The sequence below is a fragment of the Hoplias malabaricus genome, chromosome 11 (assembly GCF_029633855.1).
Source record: "Hoplias malabaricus isolate fHopMal1 chromosome 11, fHopMal1.hap1, whole genome shotgun sequence".
NCBI lineage: Eukaryota > Metazoa > Chordata > Actinopteri > Characiformes > Erythrinidae > Hoplias > Hoplias malabaricus.
The window spans coordinates 35,469,274-35,497,213 of NC_089810.1; the positions used below are offsets into that span (position 1 = coordinate 35,469,274).

Genomic DNA, 27,940 nt, shown 5'->3' on the forward strand with positions numbered 1-27,940 from the left:
GAGCACCATATCTGGCCTCAGTGTGGTTAATGCAATGCACTCTGGGACCTGCAGTTTTTTACAAACGTCCACCAGCAAATATTGAATTAAACCGCCCGTCATGTGAAAAAAATAAACAAAACAAAACCCTTTATTTTACGGTACTTTTATATAGCCTACGTAATTTATACAAATTCATATAAACGTTTAATTCAAGAGTCGACACAGTAAAACAGACTCCATCCACTACGCATGCGCTGCTGACGGTGTTTTCCCACCTGATTAAGATGGCTTCCATTCGCTGATGAGGGCTAACGATAATGCCAAATAATTTATTAGTTTTCATCTTTTTTACCGAAATGTAGAGGATTAAATCCACCCCAGGACTTATTTAACAGTCTGTTTTTTTCACCAGCAGGTACAACATGTTTATATAACCTTACAACTGCTTTATTTCGCAACTTTGTTGCTTTATGTACTGATAATGTTGATTGTGTCCATCGTGCACGGTTTTGTTGTAAATACTATTCAGTATTTAGCAAATTAGCGTTGTTTATACTGTTCGGGTTGTGTTTGTGATCGTGTAGCGGGTCTTTATTTTGCTGATTTTTATCTGAGTATTTCATATGTGTCCGTGTTTCGGTTTAAAATTAATGAGTCAGGGTTTAATGATAATAATCTGGGATTTGCCTGCTGTTGGTGACATTACTTTTGCAAAAGAAGTCATAGGACATTCTTTGGAGATTAGATTGAAACTGCTTTAAGTAGATTTACAGTGTTAAAAGGGCATTTCAAAGAAGAAATATTCGCAGGGATTAGCTTAGGCCAGCTGGATGGAGCTGAAGTTGTGTTCTCATTCTAATTTCCACTCCACCTTAAATGGTGCAGCAGTATCTGTTGGAGCATTTAAGGTGGAGTGGAAAATTAGAATAAGAAACCCATCCCCTAGGGAAAGGAGGCCAAAGCCGGTTTGGCCAGCTCTTCCTCCTTCCTCCTTGCCCCTTGCTTATACGCAACACAAATGCCTTTATCTTTAAAGGAGAAATCGGCCATTTTCACCACCAAATAGTAACAGAGCATTTTTGAAAGTGATAGTTTATTTTATAGTTACCTGTAATCTATCGACCAGTTATTACACATAGAGTGGGTCACATATGTGGGAGACCATGTTAACAGCTGTTTCGTAAGGTAAGTCATTGCAAATAATGTTTGAGACTGTTATAATTCTAGAATAACTCAGAGTCAAAATAGATGACAGTGGGTGTGCATGGAGCCAGACTTTCTTGTCCTTGTTGTTTTAGCACCTTACAAAGTTATGGTTCATGTCTTATAATAGTTTAGAGAAGGGTATGTTTTTTAAATCCACTCCCAGTGGAGACAGACATGCTGGACAGTGTGATATAAAGGATCTGTAATGTGAATGAATCGCTGTAGATTGCTGTAGGTCACTGCTGAATGTGGAGAGGAAATACAATGCCGGATTGTTGTTGGGGACATGGACGTGCCTCATTCTATTCATCAACACTAAAATCTGAGTCTGTAAGTTTCCTTAGAATCAACCATTTAATACTAAACACACTCCAACAATGTTTATGGCTCAAACATCAGATTCTGGGGAATATTTAAAGATGTGTTGTATTCAACTAAAGACCCAAACCTAGGTTTCTCCAGTTATACTGAAACCTTGTTTGTGGTTGTAGTTTTCGTTTTTAGGAAGTAGTGTTTTATAACCATTGGGACCTGGTTGTGTTTGTTGCTGAGTTATGATCAGTTCTTCAGATGCGTGATTAATGGCTAATGACTACATAAATACATTTTCATTAAAGTCTCTATTCAGGAAATATCAGTATTTTTTTGCTTTGTTTTCTTTTTTCTTATTCTGCTTTGCACTTGGGGTGGCACGGTGGCACAGCAGGTAGTGTCGCAGTCACACAGCTCCAGGGGCCTGGAGGTTGTGGGTTCGATTCCCGCTCTGGGTGACTGTCTGTGAGGAGTGTGGTGTGTTCTCCCTGTGTCTGCGTGGGTTTTATCCGGGTGACTGTCTGTGAGGAGTGTGGTGTGTTCTCCCTGTGTCTGCGTGGGTTTCCTTCGGGGTGACTGTCTGTGAGGAGTGTGGTGTGTTCTCCCGGTGTTCGCGTGGGTTTCCTCCGGGTGACTGTCTGTGAGGAGTGTGGTGTGTTCTCCCTGTGTTCGCGTGGGTTCCCTCCGGGTGCTCTGGTTTCCTCCCACAGTCCAAAAACACACGTTGGTAGGTGGATTGGTGACTCAAAAGTGTCCGTAGGTGTGAGTTAATGTGTGTGAGTGTGTCTGTGTTGCCCTATCAAGGACTGGCGCCCCCTCCAGGGTGTATTCCCTCCTTGCGCCCAATGATTCCAGGTAGGCTCTGGACCCACCGCGACCCTGAACTGGATAAGGGTTACAGATAATGAATGAATGAATGAATGAATGCTTTGCACTTGGTTATACTGCATTGTACCTTGCTGTACTTCATTATAATGTGTACTACTACATTGTACTTTTATTTGCTGCATTGTACTTTTGTAATACTGCGTTTATTATCTTCTGGTGCACAGAATTGTAGATGTTTGTAACTTGGTGTTTTGTGACATTGAACTATCGCTCTCTGAGGCCTTAACATTTCTCTTCTTTATTAACACTGACTACAGTGTATCCACCAAATCTGTGTATCAAGAGTTGAGAACGTTTTTCATTTCATAGTGTTATTGTTTTGAGTAAGATTAACCTTTTGTGATGGATTTCTTTTACGCTCAGACATATATATTTGAACATTGCTGTGATAATTTTGCAGGACACTAACTCCATGAGCCACTCAATGAGCCAGAGACGAGCTGAGTCCTCCTCACTTCAGTTAACTTTACTTTACAAACTGAGTAAACAGCTGTGAATAAGTGGAGCTTAGACAAAGTCATTTGGAAAAGTTGAGTCAGCCGCAGCACATTAGTGAAAGGATGTGTGTTTAGCTGGGCTCACAATAGGCCTCTGTAGACTAGCTACTTTATTTAAATGAATGTCCGTTTTTTTATAATTAATCATGTTTATTTTTTTTCCTCTGTAAGGCGCACTTAAGTGTTAACATTGTTCATAATAATAAACCAACAATCTTACACATTTTTGTATTTTGTCGTCAAATGATAATTTGTGGGAGTCGAGTGGTGTGCATTGGGGTCATAACTAATTTTCTTCAGATTTGAGCTTTGTTTTTATTTTATATTTTACAGATCTAAGCTTTAACCATGCTGAAGTGGTTCTCCGCAGATGAGGCTGGCTCTGGGCAAGGGGTGAGTAAATATTAGAGTTTTATATATGTGTTTATTTATTTAGAATGTTTGTGCAAAAACAAAAGTAGTCTCATGGCTCCCCACTTCTTTATGAGGGTCAACTCAAATGAGATGAAGATTCAAGCTCACTAGTATGAACTAGTATGAACCGTATTATACTCCACTGTGAGTTGAAGGCAGCCATGTTGTAAAATGGGTTTAGTACAGTATTTTCTGACACATCCAGGCCATTAGGTGTCAGTGTGATGACTTTCATTCAGAGAACACAGAGCAATTTGTTTCATGCTCTTTACAGAAAAAAGTGAAAACAACAATTATAATGATCCTTTTTTTTTTTTATAAACATTTGCTGCTGGGTTGGTAAAATGATTTATGGCACTTGTAATGCTGTGTATGCTTTGAACTCTTTTGAATATTATGAGTCCTGTGTGCTTTCAGTCATTGGCGTAGTGCTCGGTGAGCCGTGTTTGAGCCGAGCTGATGAGACAGAGGGTTTTAAGGCGGTATGGAGGGATTATTCAGGGAGAGTGCTGAGGTCACTGCTTTGGCTCTGTTAGTGTGACCCACTGAAGGCCAAATACTTTCTGCTCTAAAACACTGTGCTGTGTTTTGACTCCAGCACTGATCACTTTCGTGCTAGGGGTGAGTTACATGGTTACAAAACGGTTTATACGCACATTATTTTGAAATGTGGCAGTAAGTAATGGCTCCTATTTCATGTTCATTTGAAACCTGTTGTAAACTCGTCCAAAATGTCGTCAACAGCAGCGAGGTCACTTGTAATCTGTCACTCAAGAGAACACAATTCCTGGCTTTATATCCCTCTAGTACATGCTTGGTATTGAACTTGATGTCACTATACTCATGTTCAGCTGCACATGAGTGTCCCATACCATTTTTTTTTTATATTTCTGTGGAGATTTTGTATAAAATGCATGCATGTCTGTGTCCAAATTGATACACATTCTACTTTCTACCTAATACTGATCTTACCTCTCTTTCTCTGCCCCTCCATTTCTTTCTATCTCCCACTCAGGCCCCTGGCTCACCCCAGGTTGCTGGAGGTCCTCCTCTCTCAGAGGTAACGGAGCGTTTGTCTCAGATGGAGCAGTTGGTTTCTCAGCTGAAGGAGATGATCAGAGAGAAGGATGCAGCTCTTCTCGGAAAAGATGAACAGCTGAAGGTAAATCTGCTCTTCTGGAACTTGCATATAAGGAATTCTAGGTCTAAGCCGAATTTCTCTCTGACACAAATGAAAGATGTTTTAGAAAATCTCTGCTGTTGTGTTCTGTGGTTACACATGAATTTAAATCTATGGAAACAGACCTGGTGTTGATTATCAGATACTTATAATTGCATAAAGTTGATATTCCTCTGACCCTGAGGCTAGAATTTAATACACAGACGTATGCTTCAGAATACAGCTTTGCACCAGTAAGAGTGTCTCTAAAAAAATGCTGAGATTTGAGTTTACTGGTCCAGAGCAAAGTCCAGACTAATGTGCAGTGGCTCTGTTTGGAGCAGGAACAATAGAGCTCCAGTTTTATCTGGACACATGGTTTCTCAGCAGCTCAGGAATTTAACACAGTGAAAGATTAACCACAGAATTTTACACACATTCCACAGTCATTCCTAAGAGGAGTTAGAGTCATAGTGTTGTAACCCTTTATTATAAACAGAGGAGACTGATTTATCACTTTATTCAAAACATATTTGACCAGCCCATACTAAAAAAAAAAATCAGGTCTTATATTTTCTGTATCTGAACACAGTTATGATTCTTAAAGTAGCATAAAGTCACTTATGAATATGTTTATTACTTTTCCATTTTCTCTATAAAGTGCAACACACATGAGATGAAGACTCAGATTGCTTTGTAGTCCCTGAATGAAACACTTTATGCAAAACATGGTTTATTATAGGTAGTATAGGTTTAGTACAGAGTCATTATACAGACACCTAATGGCTCAGATGTGTCAGAGACTGTTCCATAATGTGAAGGATCATGTAGAAAATCAGAGAAGATTGCTCCTTTAAATTGTACGCCTGGTCCCAAATGGACACCCAAGCCCTGTGTTCCTCCTCAAAGGAACATGTGCTTTGACATCAGCAACATGCAGTCCTACAGGGAAATACACCACAAGGCTGCTTGGTTCAGTTACGGGTGTTTGGGACTGCCGTGTGATTTGCAGACCCTAAAGGTGCTAGGTCAAGTTTATTTTAAATGGGTTAATTTGGTAATTTAAAGTGGCTCAATTTCAATGATTAATATAATGCATCTGAGCGTTTATACACACTGTTTATTTCTGTCTCAGCAAAGGGTGAATCTTGAAGTAGTGGAAATCATTCCTTATAAGAGTTGACAAATTTTGTGTGTTCCAGTATGTAATTTAAATACAGGGGGTCCTCGACTTACGACGTTGATCCATTCCTACGTCGCGTAGTAAACCGATTTTCGATGTAAGTCGGAACATACGTACATACTATATGTAAATAACATACTGTAAGCACCTATCCTCCTCGGTCACGAGCCGCGTAACCGTGTATTCTTCTACCGCGCACACCAAACACGAAGTTCACGTTACGACGTTTACGACGCAAAACCACTTAAGTCAAAACAAGGCTTTATACAGTAAATGGGAGATGTGTCGTAACCACGAAACATCGTAACTCTGGACTGAAGTAACCCGAGGACCTCCTGTATATTGTAGCCCCTTTATTTATTAATAGTTTTGAACTTATTTGGTCCAGGCTGAGAAGGAGTCCTGCGATGCGAAGCTGTCTAAGATGCGTCTCCAGAACAAGGCGAAGGTGACTTCTTTGAATGCTCAGCTAGAGGACCTCAGGAAACAGCAGGGAACACCTCCACATCTCAAAAGGGTATGAAAGCCAGTTTAAGAGAGCATTCTGCCCACCCTGCTCACTGCTGTTTTATTCACAAGCTAAATTTTATGAACTGACATTAAGAATGTAATATTATGTAATAACAGTAAACAGGTTTTATTCACATTTACTTATTGTGCTGGGTTATATGCTAATCTGTTCTAATACTTGCAGAATAAATAAATATTCCAGAAAATAATTGATACAATATTTAAGAATGAAAATAATTGGTAGTTGCAAACCTATTATTTTATTAATTCATTAAGTGGAAAATGAGTAACCTCTTTTTTTCTGCAAAGCAGCTGTGGAAAGATTATTTGGACAAAGTGACTTATCAATCCCTGATTTATATATATTTTTTGGGCAGAGTGGCAGTGGAGATTCTGGAGAATCCGAGACTGGAGCAAGTCGAGGGAAAATACTTCTCCTGAAGAAGAAAGTGGAGGAACTGGAGCAACAGCTCTCTCATAGAGAACAGGAGCTTCAGCAGAAGGTGCAGCACATTCCCCTTTGTAAACTGGACACTTTACTGACATATGGGGTTTATAACACTGTCCTGGTCCAGATTGTTGCCTTGACCAGGACAGTGTGATAAACCCCATATGTCAGTAATATGTGTTGCCATGTGCTGATGATTGTGCCCATTGTATTGATTAATGAGGGCGCATTATGTTTTTGTGTCTTTTTTTGGGTCTGTGTACAAATAGAATTAGTGAACTAGTAGGAACACTAATTTCTGCTTTGGTTATTACAATCCCAGTTAACTCTGTAACTCCTTGTTTGTGTTCAGCTGCAAGAGCTGGAGGCTCAGAGACAGAGGGGAATGGAGATGGACGAGATGCTGGTGGAGAAAGATAAACGTCTCGCTGAGAAGGAGACATACATCATTCACCTGCAGACGGCTGTTTCTGGAGGACATCCGGCTCCTTCTCAGAACAAGGCAAGCAGCCTGATGCACATTTTGCTGATGACAAAAAAAAGGAAGAGAATACTGGGTATTGTTTTGCTACCCATTGTAGACCAGAGGATGATGAGCTCTTCTTTTGAGTCTTTGTTCTTCTCAGTGTTTCTTTCACTTGTTCTTGTTAGGGAGATTTTTTTTTTCTTTACTTGGGGCTAGGATCTGGGTTACGGTAGATCTGCTTTTTGACAACAACAACAGTTGAAAAATAATATCATTGTATTCACCAAACTGCCACATTAGGAAGCTGTGATGTAAATGCAACAGAACTTTATTAAACCATAACAGGACAATAATAACAAAGCAAAGAAACCCCTAAAATAAAATAAATGAGAATGTAAACAAGGCAAGAACCAAAGTATGAACTCAAACGTAACTTGCTCGTAAGATGAGACAACACCCAACTAAAGCACACAGAAAACACATGACTTAAATACAAAAGCAGGCATATTAGAAACAGCTGAGGGACATCAGACACTGAGGAAACTAAAATGGGGTGGAGAACAAGGCTAAATCAGAGGGGAGACTAACAGTGACATGGATGAAAATGAAACAGAGCACTCAGAAAACAACAGGGGAGCCTAAACAGGACTGAAAACAGGGAGCATATGAGGAGAAAGGAAACACTAAACAGATATAAGAAAGGAAACCAGGCGAATGTGACAAAGATATTGTTACATATTTATTTATTTAACTTATTTTTTTAAATAAGTTGTTTTTAAAATGACCAAGAAATTGTAAGCCAAAGTCAAACATAATGAATTAGAAAAGAGCTGAGGGACGTATCTATTGGACAGTCCTCACCTTTGGGCATCAGTTTTCTGGTTGAGAAATTTTGCTTAGTGAAAGCATCCCAAAGTTATGTTCTGAGAGCAATGATAGGATTGGAATATTCTTTGTCTTTTCATTGCTTTTCAGCTTTTATCATTTTATTTTAATACTCTGCGTCTGTCTGCCTGTCTGTGTGTATATTTGTATGGGTTTGTATCTTTTATGTATCGGTGTCTCTCTGTATGTAGGACAGTTCAGTGGAGGATCTGCAGCTCCTGGTTCAGAGTCTGACGAAGAAAGTAGGAGACGAAGAGGAGAGATGCAGTTTGTTAAAGGAGCAGAATGACAGCCTGAAGGAGCTTTTGGAGTCTGAAAAAAATAACTTCCAGCAGAAAGAGGACATGTACAAACAAAACGTGAGTCAAAACGTGATACTTCTAAACTCTCAGGAGCATAAACAGGCTCATTCAAGGCCTACAGGGCAGTTTTATTCTTCTTCTCATGCCACCTGATTTAAAAATGTATATAAACACACAGGTCAGGGTTTTTTTGTAATTAAATGTAATATGTTTTGATTTGTTCTCTCTTTCTAATTCCAGATCCAGACATTCAAAGACATCCTTTTACAAAAGGACAAAAAACTGATGGAGATTAATCAGATTCATGAGCAGGAGCTTTTCAAACTTGCGGCAAAATCCGATGCTAGCGCTGACCTCGAACAGGTGAGAGACATGGAGGTTTTCAATGTTCCATATTATTTTACATTGTCTCCCCTCAGTGTAGTCAAATAAACATCATGCACTTCCTTTAAGCCTATTTAAGAGTGGACAACAGTGTTTTTGTGGTTTAAACTAGTGTTAATTGTTATTATATTACTGTCCAAGCTCCAGAGTAACATTTAAAGAAGAAAATAGTAAAAGTAAACTCTCATAAACGTATTAACTCTTGTTAAATTATTTGTTACTTTTTTATTCTGGGAACAGAAGGAACGTAAAATGAGAATGTTAATTTTTTTTCCTCTCAGCTCCTGAAAGCTCTGAAACAGAAGCTACATGAGAAGGAGGAGGTCCTTTTGGGAAAAGCTCAGGTCATCAATGTCCTTCAGGGTGAAGTGGATACCAGAGACCAGCAGATCAAGGTGACAAATTTATAGCAGACTTTATCACAGAGATTTTTTTCTTGCTGTAGTGAATAGGCCAATTCTGAATGCTGCTTTTGTTCCCAATCTTTGCATCACAAAGTTAAGATGACTTTGGAGCTTTCACAACATTTCAAAAATTTAAAAGTGCTTCCATCTAATTTTGGAATGTGTTGCAGGCAAATATTCAACAGTAAACCTGTAAAACAGTTCGTTTGAATGCAAGCCTAAGTGTATTGTAAATGTTTTGGGAAATGGAGAGTTTTACCTGCTGTGTGCTGATGGTTTTCAGGATCTGGGTGAGCGTCTCCGGATGCTGAGCAGTGAGAAGGACAACCTGCAGTCGAAGCTGGAGGCAGAGAGACACATCATGAGAACCCAGGTGCGAGATCTGATGGAGAAACATAGAGATGAGCTGAAGAGGGTGGAGGAGAAACACGAGAGGGAGATCTCAGAGAAGGAGCAGGTTCTCAGAGAGCAGCTGGAATCAGAGAGGAGAAACTCCACTCACTCTGCAGCTCCTTCAGAAGTATCTGGGCATGCACTCGTAGATTCACCCGCTGACCTCGCACTGACCCGCAGAGTTGCAGAATTAGAAGGTATTCTTCTGTGTAAACGCTGATTCATTCAGAATAAAAAAAGAAAATGTAACCAGATATTGTTTAGGGTTTTTTGTTTTACTTTGCCATTTAAATAAATATATATTATAAAAACAATAAAATCACAGCTAAAGACATTTTGAATGTGTCATTTTCTAACTTGAGGACCCTCAAGTCTTGTGTTACTGGAGAAAATTAGGAAACAATTGTGTTAATTGGATTATTTAACATTAAATATTACTATTGTAATAAATTGTATACTATTAATGTATGTGCTGTATGTCACTATAAACTGTAATTTTAATATAACTATTGGTTGCTCAAACTTTAGTTTTTTATTCTCAAAAATTATATATATATATTATAATTATATATAATTCTTCTTGTGTCTTTGTTCAGCTCAAGCCAAGCTAAAGTCTGATGAAGCGAGTAAATCAGAAGCTAAATTCCTCAAGATGAAAGCGTGGTCCAAGTCTCGCATAAGACAGTTAGAAGATGAGCTCAAAAAATCTCAGGTGAGATATATTATGATATTAATTTCCTTACTTACTTATTAATTAATTAATTAATTAATTAATTTATGTGGAACACAAGATGGAAAATTGGGTTAAGCTTTCATGAAAAACGGGCCAAAAATGAGTCAGAATGACTTGGATGAATATGATTTTTTTCAAACTGAATTTCATCAGAAGTATAGAACATTTTTGGAAAGGGGCAAACAAAGTATGCAGGGAAACAGATGGACTACAGTCTGTAATTGTAGAACTACAAAGGGCTCCTGTGTGGTCAGTGGAGCTGAGATAATGGAGAGCAACTGTAGAAACACTGGGTTGGTTACAATGTTTTGGCTGATTGATGTATAATATATTCATTATGTTTTAGTTTTTTACCATCATAATACATGTCACTAATATCTGTTTGTACCTCCAGTCTGGGAGTTTAACCCCTGATGTGATGGCTCTTCGAGGGCGAGTTAATGAACTGGAAGAGGAGAGAGAGGAGCTGCTGTGTAAACTCGACCAGTATGATGAGCTCAAGGCCAAAAATGGTAAAAATAACACACAATCTTCAGGATTGCAGAATTTAATACATTTTATTGTACTTAATATTTACTTTGAGACTGTAAATGTATTTGGATGTAATAAACATTTCACAATGGGTAAACAGGATTTTTGGGCAGCTGTAGAACATATTTTCCATTAAGTTTACTCCTAGAATCCAACTCAGCCAGGGCACAGTAGGGATCGTCTAGTGTGAAAACACCCTCAGTCCATTTGGCTGATGCCTGACATTATTGAAATGTAAGATAATGTAAAAGGGAGATGGTTATTCAGGTTATGTCTTAAGATTACAAATTACAGCAATATAGAGTGAAGCATAAGGATCTAAGCCTGAGATATAGATGTATGACGTTTTGTAGATATTCTGGAAGACAAGCTGGTAATTTATGAAGAACAGCAGAGAAAGCTGCAGGCAGATCTGGAACAGGTCACTAAGAGAGCTGCATCTCAGGTGAGTAAATAGTTGCTCCTTATTTTACAAATATAAAACTTGCCTTATTTATTATGTTAGATTTCAATTTATTTTTTGCTATTCTTATGTAGATTTGTATGTTTAATTGTTTGTAATTTTGCACTGTACAGCACTTTGGTAAGCCCTTGTGGTTTTTAAATGGGTTTTGAAAATAACATTTAATTTTAGATCTAATGCTTTATTTATGTTCAATGGAAGCTCATTTCCACCACATTAAATACATTTAAAAAAGGCACCAACTTTTTTTTTCATTAATATGTAAGTTGCAATCGTAATATTTTGTGATACTATCTCAATATTTAAAGATACTAAGTCAATACATTGAGATACTATCTCATTATTTTGAGATACTAAGTCAATATATATTGAGATATTAAGGCAATACATTGAGATATTATCTCATTATTTAGAGATACTAAGTCAGTATATTGAGATACTATCTCATTATTTTGAGATACTTTCTCACTGAGATAGTATCTAGTAGAAGGTACACCAACAGACAAAGAGGCAATGGAGGCTATAATTGAGGATTACTTCAGACGTGGATTCACAAATCGTGAAATTTTAGTCCTTTTAGAGGAATCACATTCCATCCGAAAATGCTTCCGGACCTTAGAGAGGAAACAACTTAGAGAGGAGACGCAATAAGACAGACGTAGCCAAAGTGGTGTCATCCATTGACCAACAGCTACAAACATTTGGCAAACTACATGGTTACAAATGGATGCATCAGAAATGTTGGATGGCTTAGATAATTACATACAGTGAAACTGTGCGTCAGCTGATGCGACTGATGGATGGAAATGGGGTAGATCGTGCAACCATTTGAGGCTGTACATACTCTCACTTGACAGTACTAGACAGAAACCCCAAGTAATGTGGTAGTATCATAAAATAATGAGATAATATCTCACTATATTGATTTAGCATCTCAAAATAATGAGATAGTATCTCAATGTATTGACTTAGTATCTCGAAATAATGAGGTAGTATCTCAATATGTTGACTTAGCATCTCAAAATAATGACATAGTATCTCAATGTATTGACTTAGTATCTCGAATGATGAGATAGTATCTCAATATGTTGACTTAGCATCTCAAAATAATGACATAGTATCTCAAAATATTGAGACAGCAACTTGCATATTAATGAAAAAAAAGTTGGTGCCTTTTTTTTTTATTTATATAATGTGGCTGAAATGGGTTTCCATAGTGTTCTATTATTAATGTATTGCTTATGTTTATGCAGTTCAGGCAATTTCTGGTGTTTACCTTTCAAACCATTTGTAATTCCATAAACCTAACATTTAGCTTCCTATTAAATTGTCCTTTTCACGTATAAATGATTCATAATTTTAAGGTAGGATGGCAATTCTGAAAACAAAACAACACAGTTCCAGACTGAGCTATAACAGCCTGAAACACACTGACATACAAAGCCATAGGATAGCAGTATATAAATTGATTATGAAACAGTGTTACCTCAGAGGATGTCTTGGTTGAACACTGGCCGGGCGATGTGAATGATCTAGAGTTTAAACAAGGCAGGATAGTAAGTGTCCGATGGATGGGATGTTCTGTTTCTGAAGTGTGGGCATTTAACATTCCTCTATCCACAGTGTCACGTGTGTACCTGGAACACATCATGCGCTGTGTATATGGATGTGACACTAAAGTTATTTCCACAATACATTTTTAGAGCCTTTTACACACAAAGCATGAGCCTATCAGTAATATCAGGAAAGCTGGTGTCCTAGAAGACTTTATACGATACTGTAGATTGTAGTGAAGCTAATTTTGTTCACTCATACAGCTTCAACAAAGTGCACTTCTTTTAAAAATAGAAAAAAAAAGATTCTCTAATTTGAGAAAACGAGATGAAGGATGAAAAGATGAATGCATTATGAAGTTGAATGTTTGTAGAGTGGCAGGCTGTGGATCCATGATTCAGTTTAGTACACGTGCACTGGAAGGTTTAGTATTTTCGTTATATTCAATTTAAGCTGTCATTAAAGTGTTTTACGTTCCTTGACGTGTATGTGTATGCGTGTCTGATTTTAGGCAAGTGAGTCTGGCAGCATGGACGATGCTCCAGTGCTGGAGTGGCAGGACGTGGTTACCATGGTAACTGAGGCTGAGGTGATCAGAGACCAGACTCAGGAGGAGAAGAACTCTCTGGTGCTGAGGATGAGCCACATAGAGGAGGAGAGAGAGGGTGAGGAGAGGGAGAGGGGGTAGAGAAAGAGGGGGGGGGGGACAACAATCCCTGTACCCTATTCCTCCAGAAGTGTGTGGACACCTCTTATAATGAATGAATTTAGCTTTACTTTACTTTAATGTTTGTACGCACAGCGTTTGTAATATCTACTGAAATAACAACATAAAGGAGTATAAAGCCATTTGGCTCTGGAGCAGTGGAACACAACACATTCTTCAGTGATAAATGAACGCTGCGAATGTTGCAATTTAACGCTCTTTAACACACTCAGTGTTAGCACAGTGTTGATTAAGTACTGGTGAATTTGCTGTGAACTGCGCTCTCTAGTGAGTGATGGTGCTCTATCCAATACCTTTTAAGATAAATTGGAGTTCAGAACTAATTAAAAACCTGCTTTTATCAGATCCTTGCAGCAACATTTTAACATCTAGTGTCAAGACTTTGTAGAGGAATTTAGGTTTTTATGGCTGTGCAAGAACAAACTCCTGAAAAATACCCTCAGCTTCTGAAGGAATGTTGGAGGGGGTGTCCACAAACTTTGGGCCATATAGTTTATATTTTAAGACTGAGTTAGCCATAATAGCACCACATTTCACCACCACGATTCAACAGAAGGCAGCAGTATTACGTTATATATTTGTTTAATCCTGAGAGGAAAAATAAAAACAAAATGTGTTGTACAAATTCCTTTTTCTTTAAAAGCTAGGTTTAAGGGACATTCCAGCCTAAGACTAGGGTTACTTTTTGTGTTGAAGTCAGTATTTTAACCTTATCTTTTTGCTTCATTTATTTTGTAGAATTTGCTATTCATATTTTCATTCATAGTTGTGTTAATACGTTAAACAAAAAGCATTACACAGCCATTGGGAATCCCTTTGCTGTCAAACAATGCTGACTATTGGCCTAGTCACTGAGATATACATGAAAAAATACAACCAACTTAACATTAAACTGATGCAATTATTTTTCTCCACTGGCACCCTATGTGTTAAAGGTTTAAAAGCCATAGATTTGGTACAGGGTCATGTTCAGGTCCTCTGTTGCCCCTGGACATTAAAGATCAGTAATATATTTTCCTTTGCCAGATCTTTTAAGGAATTCTTATCAGAAGGAGAAAATATATGAGAATGACATTATTTCATGCATGTTTACATATTTAATGATTTATTTTATGCCACACAGCCCCTCATTTTTATTTATTTTTTCTTTTGTTTAGAAAAAAGATTTGTCTCATGATTAGTAATGTTTGAGACCTATTTAGTATTTTCAATTAAAAAACACACACACACACACACACACAACTCCTCATTTAAGGTTATTTTAATGAGAAAACAGGAGCTGCATTGCAAAGATACCTAACAATATATATCATCTTGACTGTGACAGTCTGGTATTTTGTCGCTTGTACACTCTCCACTGCTGCCAAATTTAAGAGACAAATAATGATATTTATTCAGTGCAGCATGTAAAAGCCTGAATTTTCTGGTCAGCTTTTTCTATTATTATTATTATTATTATAGGGCAGACAAAGAATTTAATATGCTCCAATATTTATTAGGTTATAAGTATTATTAGTGCTTTAGAACCCAACTGACTGTATTCCTGTGTTAGAGTAGAGTTAGAGTCTTAGCCATTTTCCCCAGCTTTTACAAAAATGTTATTACAAAATGAATGTAGTATTAGACTTTCAAAATCACATCATACAGTATAAACACAAATGCGCTGCTACACTGTCCCTTTTATGTAAATGACTGAAGCAAGATCTAACGGCAAACAAATTATTAATTTATAAATTAAAGAAATATTAATTTTATTATTATTTTTTGGCTGTAATTTTGCAGTTCTTAATGTCTGAACCCCAGACCTATAATTGTTATCTATGTAGTGCACTACAGATGTCATAGAACTCCTTTATATGGGGTGGGAAATGGCTAATATACCACTTTTTAAATTTCATGATATGCAAAATTGAAATGGTGCAAAACTACAAAGCCTTTTTTTTAGTTGTGAAACTGAAGTTGAAAATAAGCTATGACATGTCTTCATTTACATATAAATTAAAGAGCACATTTATTTATTTATATTTTTATTTGTCATACTCTCAAATGTGGCCTGAACATTGATACACTATTTTCCCACCTTATGACCAGCATGTCCACATTATTTTTGTTTATTTTTAAAATTTCTTTTTGTATTCTTTGTTTCTGTTCTTTGTGGGTGAGCTGAGCTAAGCCCTGCCCTCCTGTCCTCCTGCTTGTTGTGATTGGTTCAGCCACAGGACACAGTTTCCCGTCAGTTTTGTGCATTCAGGTTCTCCATCCGCCCATCTGTCTGTCCATCCTTCTGCACTGCCTGCTGTTTACCCACGATCCTTTGCTCTTTTCTCTGTGGAAACAGCCGGCAGTGCAACAGGGGCAGAGAGCTGGACTCATCTCTTCTTTTATCCTCCGTTCTATTCTGTTTTCTTCCATTTTTCCACTGACCTGTTTTTTTTATTAATTTACTTTTTATTTATTTATTTATTTTTATTTACTTCTTACAAGGGCTCAGAACTGGTCAACTCATGAACAGACATCTGTGGTGGGGATTTGTTTCAATTAAATTCCATTAAATATTAAAGCCATAGTTTTGTTGGGAAAAAAAATTTAATTTGTTTTCCACAATTTACTCTATCATCTGAAAACATGCTTAATGTCTGAAGTTTCATTGTTTACCTTTAGTGAAATGCTTTTAATGAAAGTGAACACTTATGTTTTTTTTTCTCTTTTCTTCTTCTTACCCCCATCAATGTTGATCCTTTATATGACCTAGTCTTTATGTTGATATCTGGTGAATATATTAGAGGTTATGTATTAAGACTAAGTAAACATGTGAAGAAGCTTATTGTTGCTATATACCTCTTCCATTTTTAGCTTTGTGTCTTCAGTGAAAAACCAAAGAATTAAACTTCAGACATTCAACATTGCTCAGCTGATTGAGAACATAAAACAACAACAGTAATATTTTTGAAATAGATTTTTTTTTTCATCAAACTATTGCTTTAATCACTTAGAGCCCTTTAAACTTTCTTTAAACTGTTCCCAGTCATAACCTGTTTCTGATCAGACACTTACCTGTATACTAAACCTAGTATATACTAAGAGTAAATAATTACTCTAAATTATTTAATTTTCTTACCTTGTTCCTGGAGGGTCACAGCTGATTGATATATATATATATATATATATATATATATATATATATATATATATATATATATATATATATATATATATATATATATATATATATATAATGCAAATGTGTAAATATGATGTAAATTTAATAAGGTAATGAAGTGACCAATCCAACTCAGGTTCTGTTATGCTTAATTGAAATAATCAAAATAAAATTCTTTAATTTGAGTGAGAAACTTACTGCTAAGGCCTGGGTTGTTTTGTCTTTCTATTTAACATTATTAACATGGACACTTTATTAACATATACATGCAGACCATATTTCCAGAAAAGTTGGGACGCAGTAAAATGTACATAAAAACCAAATGCAATGATGTGCCAATCATTTAAACACCATTAATTGTAAATAGTACAGACAACATTTCTTATGTTCAAATTGAGAAAGCTTAAGGTTGATGCCAGCCACTCATTTCATGAACAGTTGGGAAAGGGGGAATTTTTAATCCACTGTGTTACATGGTCTTATTTTATTACCCTAAATATTTGGGAACTGAGGAGCCCAATTGCGGAAACTGAAATGTTTTCTAATTCTTCCTTGATATAAGATTTCAGATACTTTAGCTCTACTTTTTTACTACAGGACAATACACTGGTAATCCAATATGGATTGGTCTTGTCTTGCTAAAATAACTCATCCTTCCCTAAAAGAACAGGTCTGTATGGTAGCATGTTGTTCTAAAGCCTGTAAATATTATTCAGCATTAACAGTGCCATCATTGAAGAGCAAGTCACCCATGTCATGTGCACTAATGCACCCCCACACCAACACGGATGCTGGCTTTTGAACTGTCCACTTATAACATGCCGGATGGTCCCACTCCTCTTTAACCCAGAGGATGTGCTGTCAATGACTTCCAAAAATAATTTCAAATTTTGATTTGTTGGATCATAGGGGGCGGCACGGTGGCGCAGCAGGTAGTGTCGCAGTCACACAGCTCCAGGGGCCTGGAGGTTGTGGGTTCGATTCCCGCTCCGGGTGACTGTCTGTGAGGAGTTGGTGTGTTCTCCCCGTGTCCTCCGGGTTTCCTCCGGGTGCTCCGGTTTCCTCCGGGTGCTCCGGTTTCCTCCCACAGTCCAAAAACACACGTTGCAGGTGGATTGGCGACTCGAAAGTGTCCGTAGGTGTGAGTGTGTGTGTGTGTCTGTGTTGCCCTGTGAAGGACTGGCGTCCCCTCCAGGGTGTGTTCCCGCCTTGCGCCCGATGATTCCAGGTAGGCTCTGGACCCCCCGCGACCCTAAATTGGATAAGCGGTTACAGATAATGGATGGATGGATGGATGGATCATAGGGCACTTTTTCACATTGCCATAATCGTTAATTGAGCTTGGACCCAGAGAATGCAGCATGATTTGCATTTGTGGACACACTGACACAGAAAGTAATTCTTTCAGAGCCTTTGCGTTGATTTCTACTGCAGCGTTTTTAATTCAGTTCTGTCAGGGGTCCTGAAGACCACTGATGTCTAATACTGGTTTTGGGTCATGTCCCTTGCCTATAGATATTTTTCTATATACTCAGAAAATTTTAATGATATTATGAAATTTATATGAAGAAATCCAGACGTTCTTTACTATTTTTAGGTTAAGAAACATTATTCTTGAATTGGTTCACTATTTGCCCTTGCAGTATTTTGAACCTTTCCCTATATTTACTTCTGAAAGACTTGGTCTGTGCAATTTTAAAACCGAACACGAATGTTGGTAGAATTGCAAAACCTTACCAGTTTGTTTTGTTTTCCCTGTCCCAATGTTTTTAAAACAATTTGTTGCTGGCATCAAATTTTGGTGAATATTTTTCAAAAAAGCACCATGTCCCAGTTCTAACATTTGAAACTTAGTTTTTGTAATTTCTTTTAAATCATAAATACTGTTTAAATTATTTGCACATCATTTATATAGTTTTTATTTTTATACAGCTGCAACTTTTTGGAAATGACTCTTGTATTAATCCTGTTCTTTACTGTAATATACTTAGTCACCACTGTTCCATGCACTAATCCTAACACTGCTGTCCATTTATTTTATTCGTTATTGTTCCTTCTTAGGCAGATTCATGGCTATTTAATTAATCTGAGGACTTTATTGCAGCTGTTATCCATTTAAGTATTTTTATTATTAATGTACAATAACCTTAGGGGTCTACAGTCATGATTACATTTTATTTACATTATGAACAACTTTAAATCTACGTATAGCTTATTACAAACTTAAAAAAAAAATCAGTTTGCATTGGAATTTAAATTAATGGGATTATTTCAGCATTTTCCAATTTAATGCAAAAAATGAATAATTTTTTTGTTTGTTTTTCTAAAATAGTACTTCACCAAAAGTAAAACTTCGTCAAATCTAAATGAAAGATGAATTATTATACAACATTAACCAAAATCCACTTTACAAATTTCTTGATATTTTGTTCTTCTCAGCTATGATTCAGATTCATATGTATTTTATAAAATATGTGAATGACATAGTAATATTAATAATGATAATAAAATTAGAATATGTTTTATAAAATCACTGCAGTAATAATTTAAATCTACTGAGGAGACTTACCCTACATTTTAGGCTTGTTTCATCATTATTTCCCAGGATTAGCCTTAAAATTACAGATAATGAATGAATAATGCAAATTTTTATTTTACTTGACCTAAAGTTGATGGCACGCATGCATCCTGCATCTACTTACAATCCACTATGTAAATCCACTATGCCTCTCTTTTTCAGGAACTAATAAAGATCACCAGAAATTTGAGACACCATCTGTTAGGAACATTTGCATTATTTAAAAAATATATATATATTAAATATATCACTGGTCAGATTAAACATTCTTCTTTATTTTGACTTTTAAGGGTTAAATATTCATATGTATTCAATTGTACAGATAATAATCCATACTATTTTGTAATGTTTTTTTAAGTCCTCTTTTTATTAAATAGCCTTTTGTGTAGTTTTATATTATTAACTTGCTTTTAATGTGCTCTTTATATACTCTTTATCCACTGTTACTAGTGTCTTAAATGTCTGAATCATTTTGGTGATGGCAAATAATCTACATTTACTAATGCACCTTTGATGATTCGTTTTTCCATGCTTTGTTTTTCCCATATTTAAAAAAAGATTCTTATATTACTATAAGATGTAGATATCTTTCATATTTTCCTTTGATCTTTTTCACTCTTCAAACTTTGCAATAGAAATATAAACACATTCTATCAAATCTCTTTGACAATAATTTACTGCTGGGTGATATGTTGTCTATATTGTATTATTGATTGATTGATATTAAAAAATAATTTTGTTAAACTTCAAATATCCCTGTAACTTTTGCTGCAGTAAATGTAAAACAATATATTTATGTCATTTTCTTTCAAAAGGGTCTACAGCAAGAAAAGTTTAAATTCAGTTTAATTTTTAAAAGTACAGTTAAATGTATAAAATTTTTATAATAATTAAAAAAAAAATCAGTACAATTGAATTTTTACTTTCCTTCATGTAGACCCTTTTAAAATTAAAATTAAAAAAGGCTATGTTCACGCAGCAGCTAAAAGTGGCCCAAAACCGATCTGTTTCTTCATTTATGTTGTTTGTGTGGCTGTTTGAATAAAAAATGCATTTTAAACTTTTAAAAATTTAAATTTGAGCCACTTTTGTTTGTGGTACTGAAATCTGATCCATATTCGACCTGTGGCAATATGACTCTCTCTGCAACGTCAAACTGGAATTCATGTGACTTTTATGTCACTTTGATCATTGAAAATGCTCCATGGACCAAGGCATTTTTGTTTGGGACCCAAAAAATGCGTGAATGTTCTTAAGCCAGGATTTATATATATATATATATATAATTAGTGGTACCAATGGTGCATTGTTCCTATAAATATCACACCATTAAATTTTATCAGTATCACCCAGCATTTACTTTCTTTTAAAGTTTTATTTTGTTTGTTGTTGTTTTTTTATATACAAATCCTTCATTAGTCAGTCCTCTTTTTCTCTTCACTTTCCTGTTGCCACAAAACAGATGGGAATATGTTTTGTGTTGATTATTCACATATATTATTCTATTGATTAGACTTGATTTGACCTAATTAGATCTTTTTTGATTTACACTTTCTCAGTGTATCTCTGTGTCCAAGACATGAAACATCATTTTTACAAAGAAATCATCTTTACATTAGTGATGAACTTCACAGTGAATCAAAACAGTTTCCCTCTTTTACACACTTTATTTTTTTTTTTCTATATAGAAGGCTGTGTCTCCCTGCTGACTTTTTTTTATTTTGTATTTACTGGGGGTGTTACCATTCAAAACGTTGTATCACATCTTTTTGTAATGTATAATGACCATTGACTAATGGCAATATATAATGGCCATTGTGCTTAGATCAAGTCTAACAATAGATAATAGTTAGAATATGAACTTGGGGCTGACACAGTAGCTTGTGCTGATAAATCATGACTTAACCAGATGACTGTGACTACCAAATTAAAGCAGGTATAATAAATAATAAATAATAAATCTTATTGCTTATGTCTAGTGTGAGAGATCAGGGCTAATATGTTGACATGGGAATTACATTAAATTAGAACTAACAAGGAACCCCATGTTTAGTGTGTTGCATCAGGGCTAACATTAGCTCAAGCTTAGCGTTTTAAGTTTGGAATCACGTGTGGCTAATGAATCAGATCAGGACAAGGTCTGTTTAGTAAAAACTTAGGGCTGATATAGCTTGTGGTTAGCATGTTAAATTAAAGCAGCATAACAGAGCTGGCTAGTTAGTGTTGGGTTGTTTGTTGGCATAGTGTTGGCAGCAGTTCAGAAAGAATTGGTAGTTCAGGTGTCTTGGAGAAAAAATTTGTACCTCGCCTGCCCAGGTTCATGTGTGATTAAGGGGTCTTAGCTAATAGTGCTTTTCCACTGCATGGTACCTACTTGACTGGGCTGTACTCTACCTTTTCTGTTTTCTGGTCCCTAAAACTGGGTACTTTTTTAAATAGTACCCAATTGCTTGTGGTTCCAAGTGAGCTGAGTAGGGACTAAACCATGATGTGTAAACATTGCAGAGCTCTGATTGGCCAGAGAGATTTTCATTCATGAAAAGCATGGAGGCCATGACTGAATTCAGGGAAAATTGGAAGCAAAATTAAGAAAATATAGAAGGCTCACAACAGCATAAAGCATTGGTTGTGGATGAAACAAATTAAGATATATTTGTTTATAGTTTAGTATTCATTTTTTTATTAATGATTATGCACCTCATATGATTTTTTTTTGTTTAATTGAATCAGTATTGACATTTTGATTGTTTTGAATGGTAATACCCCTGGTATTTGTCCTTGTGTTTTATACAGATCCTGGCTGCAGTTTGTAGATGAGGAATGTGCATGGCTTTAACTGTAGAAAATTACAACAGCATATGCTGTTATATAAAAAAATAATTAAACAAATAAACACAAAAAAAACTATACAACCTTTATTACCCTCTCAGTGTGTTTTGGTGGTGTTAAACTTTGTGTGAATTGTGGTGTTTTATTAATGTTGAGCGGATATTTCCCTCATGTGTTCATTAGCTCCACCCCTTTAATTTTTTAAAATCCCCACTTGCCCCACTTTTCCCTTTCATTTCATTCTTTTGTACGTTTCCCGCCCCCTTTGCTGACCTTGTCAGCCCTGTCTAAATACTTTTGACCCATTAAATCTTCCTGTGGCACAAAACTGATTGAGGATGACTGGTTCTTTCCTGGCTGCTCCGATGCAGCACTAGCCAATAGGCAGCAGGAGCTGGAGGAGGAGGCGGAGCTTGTCCAGTCCCAGAGGCTCCAACCCAAGAAGGGGAAGAAGCTCAGAGACTCTACTCCTCAAAGCCTGCAGGTAAGAGCCATCTTTACCTTTTAATCTACTAATTGACTGAGTACTTTAAGCATTGCCCAAGGAAAAATATGTGAACACCTTTAAATAAAAAAAAAACATGTATCTCCATATTTGTGGCTTTTTAATTGACTTTAAACACATCAGCTGTCTTTCAAACCGTGTGAAAATGTCGTCATGAATGAACCAGCAGAAATGCTTGAATTACTTGGAATAAAATCCTTGTACATTGACTTTAATTGAAAGTTAATGTAAGTTAAGTTTTGTTTCTTTTTTGTCCCGCTTTCTTGACGCAAGCCAATAATTTGACCTTTCTTAAAAACTAACAAACTTTTCTGACATGACGATTTAAGCTGCTTAATGAAATGGCATCAATTGTGGTACTAAAAATCAGTTGTTGGCATAACGTATTAACTACTACATACATAGGCCCTAAAAAACTAACTTTTAAAAAGGCCAGGCAATGCATTGTTATTATATCATAAAGTATTTTTTGTCCTGTACAATTATGTCATGATTTAAAATATTTTACATCCCATGTTGATTTATGTATGTATTTATTCACTGTTTATTTCTCTGTTCTCTTCTACTCAGGAGGACTTTGATTTTGACAGGGGTTCTGTGACAGCCCCCCGGAGCCCCTCAGGGAGCAGCACTCCTCTGGAGGGGGAGAGTATGGGAGGTTGGTGGCCCCAGTTCCCTGCTCCTGACTCAGGTGTGAGAGCAGCTAGGCAGAGCAGACCGGCATGCACACGCCTTTATTTTTTGCCGCACATCATTTACTGTACCTTTTTTAAATTCACATCCCATTTATGTGGATATTTTATTTAATTTTTGGTTTAACATCTCACTCAAGATTTATTGGAAAAAAAAACAATTCAGTGTTTTCTTATGACTGGCCCGAATAATCCCAGTATTTATAGATTTCAAATATTTATTTATTTATTTATTTATTTAAATAGTTACATTCTCTTTATTAGACAAGAGTCTGGGTGCATATGCCCTGTGAGACTAGATGCGCTATGGTGACATAACAAATGACAGGTGTTTTTTTTGTTGTTGTTTGTTTATGGAACTTCTCACTGTGTCTGTAAAATAAACCCATATGTATTTTTGTTTCCTGCAAAATATGTAGCTTGTGCATTCACACGTTTCAGGGCTTATAAAGGCCCTAATTGTCTAATGTGTAATTTACAGTTACCTAACCACATTTTGCCACTTTTATATCTGAAAAGATACAGCAGTCAGTGTAAACAAGTAAAGTCAACAGAGTGGATATAAAGTCAGTATTTTTAATAATCTAAACGTTAATGAGTTAATATGCACTTTAATTTTAGTATTAAAACAAACGCAACAGCATTGTATGTTAACATGAAATGTTATTGAATTATTGAAAAACTATTGAACTAATTTGGACTAAATGATGGAAATGATATCGAGTAATAAATATAAACAAAGCTGCCAAGACTGAACAATTGTTTATGACCAATACTAACATTTTATTATTGAAAGGCCAATATTAAAACATTATATATAACATTAATGATAAAGCCATAAACAAATATGGGGGGGGGGTGAACTATGCTCAAGATTCCATAGGTGACCCTGAAAAAAAAAAAAAAAAAGGCATAAAAAGCTTGGTGGAACATAAGTTGATGAGCAAGCAGTCTGTCATTATGTCATGGGTGAGTAGAGATGAATTTGGAGACATTCTCAGGAAATGAGAACAAAGAAAAATAAATGAATAAATAAATAAAACAGAAAAATTAAGTAATTGCAAGTTCTTATTGTGTGTTATTCGGTCCAGTCCTAGTGTTTTTATATCTAACCTGTCAACCCAGTGTGTGTGTTCCACTTTTGGTTGACAAATTGTTTTGTAGTTTTTTTTGTTGCTTTTGTTTTCTGTAGAGTTCGACACGTTTGGAGCATGTGCTGCTGGATGAACTGTCTAGTCTCGATTCTGTAGGCTGTAGTCCATGTGAACTTTTATTTTTAAATTGTTTAAACAAGCAGGTGTGTGATATCTTCACCTGTGGTAAGTTATGAATTTTATACGGTGAGTGTAATTAAAGATTAAGGGTTTTTATATTCAAGATTTATGATGTAATAGTTTTCAAATGGAACACAGTGATTTAAAGGTGCCATAAGTCATATTTCTCCCCTCTTTATACTCCGTTGAAGGGGTCTCCCACATGAGGTGGCCATGTTTAGATTTGGCTTATTACAAAATCATGCACACAGTGTTCAAATTTGAATAATGTCTAAATATGTGATTGTATATGTTGTGTTATGAAATATTTAATCAGTATCAACTAATGCTCAACATCAGCGAATTTTGACAACCCAAGTTATAAATGAAATTACAAATTATGCAGTATATAAAATCTAATATAAAAACCCTTCGTTCTGCATGTTACATATACTAAGTGCGAAGATGACATTTTGTGTAATTTCATGTAGCTTTGTTTTGCATGTGATTTTTAAGTTTGTAATTGAGTAAGAGCTCCTAAATTTAATTAAACATCACTGGTCTAATTACAAATATTCAGATTTTGTTGATTTTCTAATGGGTTAAACAGTACCTCCTATATGAATCTTAATCGTCCACCTACCTAATTTTATCAAAACGGAAAGAATATAAAACATAATTTATAAACCACCTTTTTATTATTCATGTGTTCTCCATATTTTTCATAATTTACTCCATGTTTTAGTGCAGATTTTTTATTATTTTTTTTTATATGCTAGATTTTTTGAGGGATATTATATAATATATAAGCGGGGTTGTATATCTCAATTTAAAGGTTTTAATTTTAGAAATTTAAACTTGAAATAAATAAAGTGATTTTATATTAAAATTAGCAGAAATGTGTTTATTTGAACTTAGAAAATCAACAAAAACACGAAAACATGCCAGTTGACCCAAGTGTTTTGCACATACTGAACCCCTGTGACAGAATGTTGACTATATTAGTTTTTGTAACTTATTTCTCTGTAATTTTCTTCTCTCTCAGGGGGTTTGCGCTCTGTAGTGGAGGAGCTGGAGCTAGAGAGGAATCAGCTCCAGGAGCAGATCGTTAGTCTGGAGGAGCGCTGTCAGGATCTGGAAGATCGACTGCAGCTACAGGCTAGAATTGAGTCTCTACAGGTATAAAACTATTTTTACTTGAGTGAGAACAGAGTAAATAATAGTAACTGTCATGTTTACGGCAGTTCAACTGTCCCCCAGTAGGGGTGGGTGATAGAATCATTTTATCTTCTGCATCATCGGTTTCGTAAAGTCTCAAGTCAATGTAGCCCTGTGTCATGAGTCATTAATGTTGGGAGCTTAATCTAAAGTCTTTGGGATATGAGTCTGAGTCACTGGGATGTAATGCCAAGCCCAGTCAGTGTAGTTTGGGTCTGAGTCATGAGTAAATGTAATGAGTCTAAGTCCAAAAACAGTTAGAAAATATAAGAGTTTTGAGTTTGCAAAAAAGCTATTACTAGAAACTTCGCAGAGTCATTTCCATTATTTATTATTTTTTTTGCTAAATAACTATCTTTGTCCTACATTTGTATATTTGACCCAGATCCTTCATTTATATGAACTTGTAGTAATTTGCATGTGCTCTTTCCAAGAACTATAGGATTTTGTAATGCACCCTTCTAACACAGGTGACCTTTGATGTAGGTGAAGAAGGTCATCCATTTTGGGCTACTCAGGTGTGTGTGTTTGTATGTGTGTGTGTGTGTGTGTGTGTGTCAGAGAGAGAGAGTCTGTATGAGTGAGTGAGTGCACGCTGCAACAAGTATAATGTCCAACTTAATAATGGGTCTGTAATAACTGTAATTACTGTCACCGTTAGTGTGTAAGTACACAGTTATTAGAGATACTATAACGTAGGACAGGAAGAAGCATCTAATCTGGCTTGTTTGGGTTTGAACTCACTTTTTGTGTTTGGACTGATGTTGTTGTTGTTTTTGGTTTTTACTTCACAGGGTGTGGCACAAAAAAGAATGAAATGTAAAAAGAACTCCTCAATAATGTGTTTAAATATTGCATTCCTTACACCTACAGAATGAATGTGAAAAACTTCAAGCTCAGCTATCGAGTATTCGCTCTCAGCAGAGCAGAGACGCAGAGAAACACCAGCTCATTGTCACCAGTCTAAACGAACAGCTCAAAGGGTAAAGTGTAATGCTTTTTTATTTTACTTATCTTACTAGGCTGTCTTTCTCTCCCCATCTCTCTCTATCTCTTCTTTATTTTTATATTTTATATTTTCTATTATTTTATATAATCAAAGTTACATTTTTTAAAAAATATATCAATAAAAAAAAAAATTAGAGAATCTTAAATCTGACATCACATTGAAGTTGGAAATTTCAGCTAGGTGACAATAGTAGCTGTTAAACACCAAAACGCATTCATTCATTTATTTTCTGTAACTAGTTATCCAGTTCAGGGCCATAGTGGGTCCGTAGTTTCAGGTGCTGCACATCTTGATGGTATGGTGTGGTATATGGGGTGCAAAGATAGTGGGGCCATTCTTCATCAATGGAAACCTCAAGGCCACTGGATATATGAAATTGCTACATGATTGTGTGTTTCTCTCTTTATGCACTGAAGCTGACACATTCCCTGAGTTTTTCCAGCAAGATGGTGCACCACCACATTATGGGTGTCAGGTCCGAGCATTCCTAGATGAACAGTTTCCTGGAAAGTGGATTGATCATCGTGGGCCAGTTGAATGGCCCCAAGGTCTCCTGATCTAACCCCCTTAGACTTTAATCTTTGGGGTCATCTGAAGGCCATTGTCTATGCTGTGAAGATACGAGATGTGCAGCACCTGAAACTACGGATACTGGAAGCCTGTGCTAGCATTTTTTCTGCGGTGTTGCTATCAGTGTGTGAAGAGTGGGAGAAGAGGGATGCATTGACAATCCAACACAATGGGCAGCACTTAAACACATTTTATAAGTGGTCAGAAACTATATAAATAAATAACTTATGAAAGAATAAAGTTACGTTAAAACCATTGTTTTTCTTGTTTAAATTCCCAATAAGTTTGATGTGTCACATGACCCTCTTCCCCTTGAAAAAACAAAAGTTGGATCCAAAATGGCCGCCATGGTCACCACCCATCTTGAAAAGTTTCCCCCCCTCCCATACACTAATGTGCCACAAACAGGAAATTAATATCGTCAACCATTCCCATTTTTTTAAGGTGTATCCATATAAATGGCCCACCCTGTACATCATCAGCATTATAATATTACCAATATAATACAACTTGTTTGTGCAGCAGTTTGTTGTGAATTTAGAACCGTTTTCTAGCTGTTAGGATCAACATCCAAAAATGTTTTTGCTTTTTTATTTCTATTTATATTCTGAATTTCAAAATGAGCCACCAAATATTTTACTCTGGTATCAATATATCAATATCTTTAAACATGACTCTGATAATT

The 27,940-nt window shown here is 36.1% G+C and overlaps 1 protein-coding gene across 1 annotated transcript in view; it reads left to right on the forward strand.

Moving 5' to 3' along the window:
- Nucleotides 1–268: 268 nt before the first annotated feature.
- The window catches only part of LOC136709278 (golgin subfamily B member 1-like), a 49,702-nt gene continuing 22,030 nt past the window's right edge, over nt 269–27,940 (forward strand). The window contains exons 1-19 of the mRNA XM_066684413.1: nt 269–397; nt 3,219–3,278; nt 4,315–4,461; nt 6,030–6,158; nt 6,529–6,654; nt 6,952–7,101; nt 8,142–8,309; nt 8,493–8,615; nt 8,918–9,031; nt 9,324–9,630; nt 10,030–10,145; nt 10,561–10,678; nt 11,051–11,142; nt 13,226–13,379; nt 22,380–22,492; nt 23,084–23,204; nt 25,504–25,637; nt 26,147–26,194; nt 26,550–26,659. Coding sequence (XP_066540510.1) covers nt 3,234–3,278; nt 4,315–4,461; nt 6,030–6,158; nt 6,529–6,654; nt 6,952–7,101; nt 8,142–8,309; nt 8,493–8,615; nt 8,918–9,031; nt 9,324–9,630; nt 10,030–10,145; nt 10,561–10,678; nt 11,051–11,142; nt 13,226–13,379; nt 22,380–22,492; nt 23,084–23,204; nt 25,504–25,637; nt 26,147–26,194; nt 26,550–26,659 — 2,315 coding nt within the window. The 5' untranslated portion in view covers nt 269–397; nt 3,219–3,233. The remainder of the gene's footprint in view (nt 398–3,218; nt 3,279–4,314; nt 4,462–6,029; nt 6,159–6,528; nt 6,655–6,951; nt 7,102–8,141; nt 8,310–8,492; nt 8,616–8,917; nt 9,032–9,323; nt 9,631–10,029; nt 10,146–10,560; nt 10,679–11,050; nt 11,143–13,225; nt 13,380–22,379; nt 22,493–23,083; nt 23,205–25,503; nt 25,638–26,146; nt 26,195–26,549; nt 26,660–27,940) is intronic.